General features: G+C 47.9%; 1 protein-coding gene across 4 annotated transcripts in view; it reads right to left on the bottom strand.

Moving 5' to 3' along the window:
- LOC143981573 (uncharacterized) overlaps positions 1-12,012 on the bottom strand; it is a 96,195-nt gene that overhangs the window by 21,931 nt on the left and 62,252 nt on the right. For all 4 annotated transcript variants that reach the window (XM_077479536.1, XM_077479537.1, XM_077479538.1 and 1 more), the window contains one exon: positions 5,247-5,315. In XM_077479536.1, the coding sequence (XP_077335662.1) occupies positions 5,247-5,315 (69 nt within the window). The remainder of the gene's footprint in view (positions 1-5,246; positions 5,316-12,012) is intronic.

Genomic DNA, 12,012 nt, shown 5'->3' with positions numbered 1-12,012 from the left:
CACATATTGGCAACCAAAAACGTAAAATGTATTTTATTGGGATTTTTTGTCATAGACCAACACAAAGTGGCACATAATTGTGAAGTGAAAGGAAAATGATAAATGGTTTTCAATTTTTTTTTTTACAAATAAATATCTAAAAAAGTGTGGGGGGCATTTGCATTCAGACCCCTTTACTCTGATACCCCTAACTAAAATCTAGTGGAACCAATTGCCTTCAGAAGTCACCCAATTAGTAAATGCAGTCCACCTGTGTGTAATCTAATCTCTGTATAAATACAGCTGTTCTGTGAAGCCCTGATTTGTTAGAGAACCTTACAAACAAAAAAACAGCATCATGAAGGCCACGGAACACACCAGACAGGTCAGGGATAAAGTTGTAGAGAAGTATAAAGCAGGGTTAGGTTATAAAAAAAAAAATATCCCAAGCTTTGACCATCTCACGGAGCTCTGTTCAATCCATCATCGGAAAATGGAAAGTGTATGGCACAACTGCAAACCTACAAAGACATAGCCGTCCACCTAAACTGACCAGCCCGGCAAGGAGAGCATTCATCAGAGAAGAGCCAAGAGGCTCATGGTAACTCTGGAGGAGCTGCAGAGATCCACAGCTCTATTAGTCGTGCACTCCACTCTATGGAAGAGTGACAAGAAAAGACATTGGTGAAAGCAAGCCATAAGAAGGCCCATTTGTAGTTTGTGAGAAGCCATGTGGAGGACACAGCAAACACGTGGAAGAAGGTGATCTGGTCAGATGAGACCAACCAAAATGTACCTTTTGGGCTAAAAAAAAAGCGATGTGTGGTGAAAAACTAGCACTGCACATCACCCTGAACACACCATCCCCACCGTGAAACATGGTGGTGGCAGCATCATGTTGCAGGGATGCTTTTCTTCAGCAGTGACAGGGAAGCTGGACGGATCAAAATACAGGACAATCTTAGAAGAAAATCTGTTAGATTCTGCAAAAGACTTGAGACCGAGGCGAAGGTTCACCTTCCAGCAGGACAACAACCCGAAACATACAGCCAGAGCTGAAGCTGGTGGAGACATACCCAAAAAGACTTGCAGCTGTAATTGCAGTGAAAGGTGGTTCTACAAAGTATTCACTCGAGTGGGGGAGGGCTGCTGAATACAAATGCACACCGCACTTTTCACATATTTGTAAAAAACCCATTTACCATTTTCCTTCCACTTCACAATTACGAGACACTTTGTGTTGGTCTATCACATGAAATCCCAATAAAATACATTTACGTTTTTTGGTTGTAACATGACAAAGTGTGGAAAATTTCAAGGGGTATGAATACTTTTTCAAGGCACTGTAAGAATGCAAATCATCTTTGAGGATTTAAAGAAACATTCGAAGGCACGGAGGGAGAAGTCTCTGCAATTTCAGCTAGTAGCCACTATCCACTAAATTGTGGACCCACTTGTCCACAACAACCCCCTGCCAAACCTCTGTGAAGGCTTGCAAAGGGGTGAAAAGGGTATCCCTTCATTGTGAAGAGGGCTTGTTCCCAGGCTTTGGAGCCCATGGTTTCCTACGGAACTGGGACTGGCGTTTGGGTCTGGAAGGCGAGGCCCTAGACTGGTGAAATGTATGGTTAGGATAGACTCACATAGGACAGAGGCTTTTGGAGAGGACTGAATGCTAGCCTCTTGCGTAACTAACTATGGGCCCTGGCATTTGAGGGAGCTACAAGTATTTAGGAAAATTGTCTATTCTGTAATGCAAAAGGACATTAAAAAGGCCATGATGGGACTCCTAGCTGATGGTATCGGCAAGCCACCTGTCTGAGGCCCCCTGCCATAATGTGTTTATTGTAAGTGGGTCTCCTGCTATTGTATGAAGGTTTGCGGTGTTTATACTTATGATAGTGTGTATTGTACTCGGAAGCTCGATGACAGCAAGTCTGACCTGCAATTAAATCTCTGAATAGTCTGGATGGGCACTGAGCCATTCAGGAATTATGGATCCTCTTTGATTGGATTAGCCAAGAGTTAGCAGTACCTCGTTGGCTAAACCATTGGGTAAATCTTTGGGTCATTGGTAACGTGGTAAGTGACCTTCTCAAGTGTATAAAAGCCTGTATTCTTGTTCAAATAAACCGCTCTTATTCTGGTTTACTCCAAAACTGGCGTTGCCAAGTTCTTGGGGTAACTATAGCCAGATTTACTGATCTCGTGTTCCAGCGCTTGAGAAGCAACATCTTGGCGGAGATGCCCAGTCAGGGTGTCCGGGTTCCATCACAATGCCTTTCAAAGCAGAAGGAGCAACAGCTTTTTGAATCATAGGCTTAGCCTTTTTTTTAATTAAAGCGATAAACTCCGTCACCTTGTGGGTGAAGACATCCAAGCAGGACCAAATAAACATTCCTCTTGAAAAGGTAAGTTCCAGATGTTTCTTGCAGGCTGAACACCACTTCAGCTAAAAGATCCTGTCTATGTGTACACATAAGACCCCGAGATGCAAAAGCTGCTGTATGCAACACTTTAAAGGCCTCCACTGAAAAACTAAGAATAGATGGAAAAGCCACCAGGTTTCCATTCAATTCTGTATCGTCACGCTCGTCGTGCTTCAATTGCTGCTTGTAAAGCTGCTCCCAACAGCGCGTCTAGCCACCAGATGTTTTCAAGGCATCCCTAAATACTGGGATCTCATTCACTGGGCACATGAGGGTCTTGATGATATAAGAATGTCAGATCCCCCAAAGGCATACTCCATTTCATTGTGAATTCACTTTCCCTGGGGTATTGCTGAGTGAATCTTTTATGGAGGAATGAACACCTTGTTAGGGTGAGCTGAGCCCAGGTACAAAACATTTAAAATGAAGAAGCGCAGGGAAGGATTGGGATACTGTGATCACAATCCTGTAACCTTTGAAGTGAAGGACTCAGGAAGCAGGGACTTAGTCAGGACAACATCTGTGAGGAACTTCATAGGTCTTTTTTTCGAGTATGAGGCAACTCCAACCCTAGGGATCTGAAGGAGTATAGCCCTCTGGGGAAGATACTTCTGCTTTTCCTTCTACTGAAATAGACTTGTTTCTCTGCCTTGTCCTCCACTGGTTCTTCCTCTGCAGTAAAGATAGGAGAAGGGAAATGTATCCATTGACCAAGGTGGTCCAAACCAGCATGTAGTATGGAAAGCTGCTGCTGAAACTCGGTGACTGCAAAATGAGAATTCCTCCCTTGTCACAACGGAGGATTGGTGACCTCCACCATAAAGGAGCGTCAGGTGGAGGCAATCAGATCTGCACAGAAACAAGGTGACCACTAGGGAAAGGGTGCTCAACCCATGGAGCACTCTGATGTGGCCGGGAAGCACATGCCCATTGCTCTGGGATGGAAAGTCCAGATTGCGATCAAGGACGCACCATCCAACAGCATCAGAGCGCATGAAGCCAGCGCCAGTAGTGGAGGAGGCAGGCGGCTATGGAGGGAACAGGAGCCGCATAAGCCGACGCTTCCCTTTTAGACACCCAATGATGACAAAACGCATTGGGTGGAGCTCCGACACGTGATGTCATCGCGTACAAGGTCCACGGCCATCTTGTTGGCTTGAAATTTTCATGCCTGTTATATTATGAATAATGTGAGTACATGGAGTTTTTAATAAATGTTGAAGTGGTTTTACTACTACACCACGAGGCAGTTTTGTTTCTCCCATTGATTTATATGCTTTAGTGGCCAGAAACATGGCTTGGAAAGACCCTTTGTGGGGGAAGAGCATCTGCAGTTTATAATCATGATAGGACATGGTTGAAGTCTGATGTTGCCTTTGGGCCATTTGAGCACTCTTATTTTCTGGCTGGTCAACATATTGGGGTAAGGGGCTCTATGTGCTGGGGGTAAAGGTGGAAGATTTTTCCTTTCCACTATCATCTGGCATGTCTTCACTCATCCGAGGTGCCTCATTACACATTCTGTATGGGCTATTCATTCTTAAGGAAATTTTTCCTTGGGGCATTATATTATTGACAGACACCAATGAAGGGTATAAATTCCTCCCAATGACCCTAACAATGGGGCCCAATGACAACAATGATGGGGCACAATTTCCCCTAGTGATACCAATTAGGAGGACTATTCTTCCCACTGACACCAATCATGTGGGATTGTTTTATCCTACTGATTTTGGCCCCCTAAAGTCTGAAGGACAGTAAATTGGCCCTTTGTTTAGTAAGTTTGGAGACCTCTGAGCTAGAGTAATAAAATACTTCTAATTACCTTATTTGCTTCGTTACATATGCTGGTCATGTGACATTTATTCCACTACTCCATACTGCACTGTTATTCGAGGGAGGAGCAAGCACCCATAAAACCAGGGTTTGCCACAAGGGTCTTCAGGGACTTGACTCCCCAGCTGGGGATCACTGCCCTGGACCTGTACAGCACCCTACTGGTCCACCAGGCAATAGATCATTGCAAAGGGTTCCAGTCCACAGGGTCCAACCTTACAGGCCATCCCTGTGTGTCTTCTGCTGCAATGTCTAGGTACCTTCCCCTATGAGCGTTGGCAAGTCGTAGGCCAAGGATCCATATCCTTTTTTTTACATTTTATTTTATTATTACCCTCAAGGTTTTTCACCTTAATACATTTTATGCATTGAAAATGAAAAGAACCCCAGAGCCCGCCTTTTACTTACGTGAACCTGATCATTCCAGCGACAGGCACACCAGCTCCAGCCGTGTCTCGTGTCCTGACTGGTTAGATTGATGGCTGCAGGAGCCATTGGCTCCCGCTGCTGCCAATCAAATCCAATGACGCGGGAGTCGAGGGCGAGTCATGCCTTCTGTGTCAATGGACGCAGCAGCAGGACACGGGTGTCCCTGTGGAAAGCGCTTCTCCGTCGGGGCAGGGGAGGAGCCAGTAGCGCCACTGTGGGAACCCAGAAAAGGAGAATCAGAGCCACTCTGTGCAAAACCCTTGCACAGGAGGGAAGTATAACTTTTTTTTTTTTTAACACACACTAGACTTTACAACCACTTGATGGGTAAATACTATAAAAATGCCATGCACCTATACATACAGGGCAACATGAAACGTTCGATCATTTTGCACACATCAGACAGGGTGAGGTGGACGTCATGAGGACCAATAGCCCATCATATCTCAGGTGACTCCGAGCCCCTCACCCAATAGAAGCCACGCCTTCCCGACACTTCCTCCCATGTGTTCTACACATCTGTACATGCGCTGCGGATTGCCTTGTTCATAGAGATATACACAACATACTCACCGTCCTCGGGGGGGTCCACCTTTCTCACCACCTTCAACATAACATTTTCTGCATTACCTCGCTTGACCACTGAAAAACAAAAACAAAAAAAAAAAAACAAGAGAAATGATTTAGGAGCAGAAAATAACTAGAAGATCACATCAGCCTCTATGGGCCCAGCTCTTCCTAGTTAGGAGCACGCACTTCGCCACCGTTTTTTGTTGCTAGCTATTTGGTACACAAAAGTTCTTTTCAGGACTGGTATAGGTGTTAGGTGTATATAGGTTTGCTGTGCTACTGATTGTTGCAGCAGCCTGAGTGTCTTTTGTCAGTTTAGAGAAAGGGAAAGGACGCTGTGTGCTGCAGGGACAGCCAGTTTAGTCATCATCATTAGCTGTTAGTACTGTTACTATCAGGTCCACAAAAGTGCTATTCCAGTTATTGTTCCAGTAGCCTCTGTTTTGTCAGTTTGTATAGGGACAGGCAGGAAGCAGTGTGTGAGGCAGTGAGGGTCAGTTTAATCAGTAGCTGTTACTATTAGTTGCACAAAGGTTCTTTTCAGGACTGGTATCAGTGGTATGGTAATAGGCTTGTACACGTATAATATTCTTTCTTCCAAATATAGAAAGAATATTATACTTGACTGCTGCCCTTCTGCTGCAGTCTGCTAATCATTCACAACTCACTTGTTCCACAAAGCTCTTTATCAGGACTGGTAACTTGGTCTGTCTAGGGTGCTACAGTACATAGGGTTGAGTGAGGTACAGTCTGCTATTCTATAAGGACTGGTATCGGTCCACAATACATAGGGTTGAGGTAATCACTCACACACAACCTACTTGGTCCACAAAAGTCCTTATAAGGACTGGTATAGGTCCACAATACATAGGGTTGAGGTGCACTACTGCTGACCGCTGCGCTATACTGCAGCAGTCCTTTATCAGTATAGGGACTAAGAGTTTTGTCACAGGGTCATTTAAAAAAATGACAGGCAGAGGAAGAGGCAGGCCCTTCCGCAGGGGTGGTAGGGGTAGGGCAGGAGCAACAGGCTTGAGCCAAAGTGGGAAGTTGCAGAAGGTGCGTTCAATTACTTTAAAGGATGCACCAGACTTGGTTGAATGGCTCACTCAGCCTTACTCTTTTGCACCCTCATCATCCTCTCGATCTGCACCCTCTTCTTCACTCTCTGCTATGTGCACCCCCAAAGACACTACCACCAACAACACCACCACCACCACATACCTTCCGCTTGAGTCACAGGAATTATTTTCCGATCCATATCAAGAGGACATTTCTGATGCGCAGCCACTCTTGGTATTGGATCAGGAAGTGGAGGTAGCAACAACCGCTACTCAGCAGTCTGACGACAGGTGTTGCTGCCTACTCCGAGATCTCTACTTATAGCGGTGGGGAAGGTGACGTTGATGATGACGTGTCTAGTGATGTCACGTGGGTGCCCACAAGAGAGGAAGAGGAGGGGAGTTCAGAGGGAGATATGGACCAGCAGATAGGGAGGAGAAGCAGGAATAACTTAGATTGCACAGGAAGGACAAAGCAGACTGCAAATGTATCAGGAGCGAGTCATCGACCATGTACGGTCACATCTGGCGCTCCCAGGACACCGGTACATGGCTCCGCAGTGTGGGCTTTTTTTAACGTGTCCGCTGCTGACAACAGCGTTGCCATCTGCAATCTTTGCAGTCAACGCATTAGTCGCGGTAAGCCCAACATTCACCTAGGGATGACCGCCTTAAGAAGGCACATGAGCAGCCATCACCGAGCCCAGTGGGAGCAACGGAACACACAAAGCCACACTCCAGGCTCTCACCGTCCAGCCTCGTCGTCTACTTTTCCTTCTCCTCTCTCCTCACAATTGTCCTCCACTCCACCTTCCATCACGCCAAGCTCACATTTTTCTGCAAAAAGGCAGGCTTCCGTGGGCCTAATGTTCGATCGTAAAAAAAATGATGACGCCGGATAACCCTCTTGCCCAATGGTTGACGGCTGGCTTGTCAGAACTCATAGCCCGCCAACTACTGCCATATAAACTGATGGACTCGGAGGCCTTTCGCAAATTTGTGGCCATTGGAACACCACAATGGAAGGTCCCAGGAAGGAAGTATTTCTCAGAGAAGGGCATCCCAGAGCTATATGGACATGTTCAGCGGCAAGTGAATGTATCTCTGGCACACAGTGTCGGTGCCAAGATACATCTGACCACAGACACGTGGTCTAGCAAACACGAGCAAGGAAGGTATATCACTTTTACTGCCCACTGGGTGAACCTTCTGACGGCCGTCAAGCATGTAACCCGTGGCACCCGTGTAGATTTGGTTTTACCGCCACAGATTGCATGCAGGCCTGACTCTTCTTCTTCTCCTCCTCCTCCTACTCCATCCTCCTCCCTCTCCTCCTCAGCTGACTCCTCCTTTTCCGCTGCTAGCGTCTCTTCCGCTGCGCCGCCCAAGCTCCTCAGAACCTATTCGACATGCCAGTTGAGACCTTGCCATGCCGTGCTGTGTCTGTTGTGCCTGGAAGCCAAGAGCCACACTGGCCCGGCACTCCTTTCAGCTTTGCGTTCACAGGCAGATCAGTGGCTAACACCGCTCAATTTGACAGTTGGTAAAGTGGTGTGTGACAACGGTGCCAATCTGCTTAGCGCATTGAAACGGGGCAAAATCACGCACGTGCCATGCATGGCACGCGTCTTAAATTTGGTCGTGCAGCGATTCGTTGTCAAATACCCTGGGGTCCAGGACATCTTGTGGCAGGCAAGGAAAATCTCGGCCCATTTTAGAAGATCTTACACGGCCATGGCTCGCCTTGCTGACATTCAGCGGTGACACAATCTGCCGGTCAGACGTCTTATTTGCGATTGCTCGACGCAATGGAACTCAACCTTCTATATGCTTGATAGGCTGCTCCAGCAGAAACGTGCAGTTAACGTCTACCTGTATGAACTCTGCGGCAGGACAGGTTCTGGGGAGCTTGGGTTTTTTCCACCACGCCAGTGGCTGCTCATGCGCGACGCATGCAGACTTCTGCGCCCATTTGAGGAGATCACCAAACTGGTCAGTCGCAGCCATGGCGCCATCAGTGTCATGGTACCTTATGCCTTCTTTATGGAGCGTGCATTGCGTCGGGTCATTGATCAAGCTGTGGAGGAGCAGGAGCGGGAAGATGAGGAGGTCGCAATGCTGGATGAATTCCCAGGGGGGGCTACTCTATCTGAGACAAGTCAACAACAGGAGTCTGAAGAGGAGTCAGAGGAGGATGGTGCCGGGGCGGATGAGGAGGAGCAAGAAGAGCATGCTTTAAACCTTTCTGGGATCCCTGTTGTGCGTGGATGGGGAGAGGAGAATGAAGAGGACGACATTATCCTGGATGATGAGCAGGAGTCAGGCCACCACACCGCTTCCACTTTAGTGCAAATGGGGGCCTTCATGCTCCAGTGTTTTAATAGGGACCCCCGTATAAAAAGCATAAGGGTCAAGGACCAGTACTGGGTGGCAACGTACTTAGACCCCCGGTACAAACACAAAATGGCGGAAATGTTACCGCCGTCGCAGAGGGCTGTCAGAATGCAGCACTTCCAGGCCTTGCTTCGAGAAATGCTGCATTCTACTTTTGCGTGCGCTGGCAGAGGAGCAATTCCCACTCCCAGAGAAGGAGTTGCGGGTACCAATCCAACAGCGCCTGCAAGAAGAGGCTGGTTTGAAGATGTGTTGGTGACTTCGGATATGAGGTCATTCTTTCAGCCGACCCATCCACAGGTGTCATCCGGATCCAGCATCAGGGAAAGCCTAGACCGTCAGGTGTCCGACTACATCGGGTTAACGGCCAATGTGGACGCTCTGAGGAGTGATGAACCCCTGGACTACTGGGTGGGCAGGCTGGACCTCTGGCCAGAGCTTGCCCAATTTGCAATGGAACGGTTGGCTTGCCCCTCATTCAGTGTCCTGTCCGGAAGGACGTTCAGCGCAGCAGGGGGGGATCGTGACCGATAAGGGTACTCGCCTAGCTCACGACAGTGTTAACTACCTCACATTTCTAAAAATGAATGAGGCATGGATCTCGGAGGAATTCAACACATGTGACCAGTAGACCATGTATATGTCTATAAACAATTTTTTTAATCGAGCACAGAGACCTTCTTTCTTCATTTGGCTCACTTCCTTGTCCAAAAAAAGCACACCGTACTATATGCCTGTACCCTCCTCCTTGAAGAGGTTGAGCGGTGTCATATTTCTACTGGGGGCTGCTTCTTACGAGGGGCTCCCACCATCCCTGTGCTGTGCTGACATCCTCCTGGGGCTGTACCTCTGCTGTGCATATTTTGAGGTGCTCCCACCATCCCTGTGCTATGCTCATTATGAGGGGCTCCCACCATCCCTGTGCTGTGCTGACTTCCTCCTGGGGCTGTACCTCTGCTGTGCATATTTTGAGGTGCTCCCACCATCCCTGTGCTATGCTCATTATGAGGGGCTCCCACCATCCCTGTGCTGTGCTGACTTACTCCTGGGGCTGCTTATTATGAGGGGCTCCCACCATCCCTGTGCTATGCTAACATCCTCCTGGGGCTGCTTATTATGAGGGGCTCCCACCATCCCTTTGCCATGCTCATTATGAGGGGCTCCCACCATCCCTGTGCTATGCTGACTTCCTCCTGGGGCTGCTTACGGTGCAGGTGTCAGTGCTGTATATCACGGTGCTGATGTCAGTGCTCTCTGCCATGGTGCTGCTATCAGTGCTGTATGTCATGGTGCTGGTGTGAGTGCTTTATGTCACGCTGCTGCTGTCAGTGCTCTCTATCACGGTGCTGCTGTCAGTGCTGTATATGACGGTGCTGGTGTGAGTGCTTTATGTCACGCTGCTGATGTCAGTGCTCTCTGTCACGGTGCTGCTGTCAGTGCTGTATATCACGGTGCTAGTGTGAGTGCTTTATGTCACGCTGCTGATGTCAGTGCTCTCTATCACGGTGCTGTTGTCAGATGACTATCACGGTGCAGGTGTCATTGCTGTATGTCACGCTGCTGATGTCAGTGCTCTCTATCACGGTGCTGCTGTCAGTGCTGTATATCACGGTGCTGGTGTGAGTGCTTTATGTCATGGTGCTGATGTCAGTGCTCTGTCACAGTCCTGCTGTCAGTGCTTAACATCACGGTGCTGTTGTCAGATGACTCTATCACGGTGCAGGTGTCATTGCTGTATGTCACTCTGCTGATGTCAGTGCTCTCTATTACGGTGCTGGTGTCAGATGACTATCACGGTGCTGGTGTCAGATGACTATCACGGTGCAGGTGTTATTGCTGTATGTCACGCTGCTGATGTCAGTGCTCTCTGTCACGGTGCTGCTGTCAGATGACTCTATCACGGTGCAGGTGTCATTGCTGTATGTCACGCTGCTGGTGATCATCTCCTGCACCCTCTTCTTTGCCTACCCTGGTCCCTGACCTTCCCTCTCCTCCATTGCCTTCATGCGCTCCACAGTCCTGAATTGTCACAACAATTTCCCATATAAAAAAAGAATGCTTGTAGTTGTCGATCCCAGATTCACCTCATACATGTGTTATGTCATTGGCCATGTGGTGGGACTATGTTTGCACAGCTATTAATTATTTTGTGGCTGCAAATTTGACCTGTAGGTTTGCGAAGTTCGCCTCCCATTGAAGTCAATGGGGCCCGCCGCGAACGTTCCGGTTCGCGAACTATCGGCCGCGTTCGCGAAACGTCCCATCGGAAGTTCGTCCATCACTACTTTTCAACACAGAGGAACCCTTGAAATAGTTCTCCAGTCTCGGGGAACCCCTGCTAAAAATATACAATACAATAGAAATCTACAACTCATGATACATTAGTGTGATGGTCAGTGGGAAGAATGGTCCTCACACTTGTGGTCATTGGGAAGAATTACCTCCTTACAAATAGCTAAAAAGATCAATGGTGTGAGTGGGAACTTATCTGAGAGGCAGAAATTGCCCAATGCTGAAGGAACCTCTACCAACCTCTTGAGGAACCCTGGTGTTCCACTGAACTTTGGTTGAGAATCACTGATCTAGAGAGAGATATTTCAAATGTCAGCAGTTTCCAAAAGTACCTGAGCTTTCCTACCCATCCCCTCTATTCCCTACTGAGAGACGGAGTTCTGTTCAACATTCAATCCAAATAAAAATTCCTAACGGGATTCAAGTGTCAGTCTCTACAGTTATTGGGCCATCAACCTCAGGAACCCCCTAGACGAGCACCAACAATGTGCCCAAGACTGCCTCCAGCTCAACAAGCTGGCATCCGTTATAAGAATCCTGCAGAGGATGGCAGAAAGGACCAACCTTTTTTGCACAAGGATTCCTGATCCACCAACCCGGGCAAAAAATGAAGTTCTCGAGAGCCAACTGAATTTACTTATCCAGAAAAATACTCGAAGGAGGAGGAAAAGGAGCACACTGAGGCCTGGTCGACTCAAAGTTCTAATCGCCAGAAAAAGTGCAGAGTGCGCACCTTTGTGACACTCTTCCCAGAGGAAGGACCCCTTCCGCAGCAAGGTGATGGGAATTTAGAGGAGCGAAGCAACCAATAAAAAAAATTAGAAAGCTCCCAGTGCATCACCTACTAAGTCTTCAGAGGTGGTGCAAAGCTAGTCCAAGCCCCCAACGTCTAGCCCAAGCCCCCCCCCCCCCCCCAAAATCTAGTCCAAGCCAAGGAAAACTGTGCTAGATAGTTGAGGAAACCTCCAGCAGCCTGTACAGAAGAGTCTTGATTTAGGCCTCATGCATGATTGAGCTCAAAA

The sequence above is a fragment of the Lithobates pipiens genome, unplaced genomic scaffold (genome assembly GCF_037356315.1).
Source record: "Lithobates pipiens isolate NorthernLeopardFrog02 unplaced genomic scaffold, aLitPip1_a1.2 Scaffold_16, whole genome shotgun sequence".
Lineage (NCBI taxonomy): Eukaryota > Metazoa > Chordata > Amphibia > Anura > Ranidae > Lithobates > Lithobates pipiens.
Note: the sequence above shows the minus strand (reverse complement) of the source record. Positions and strands in the feature narration are given on the sequence as shown.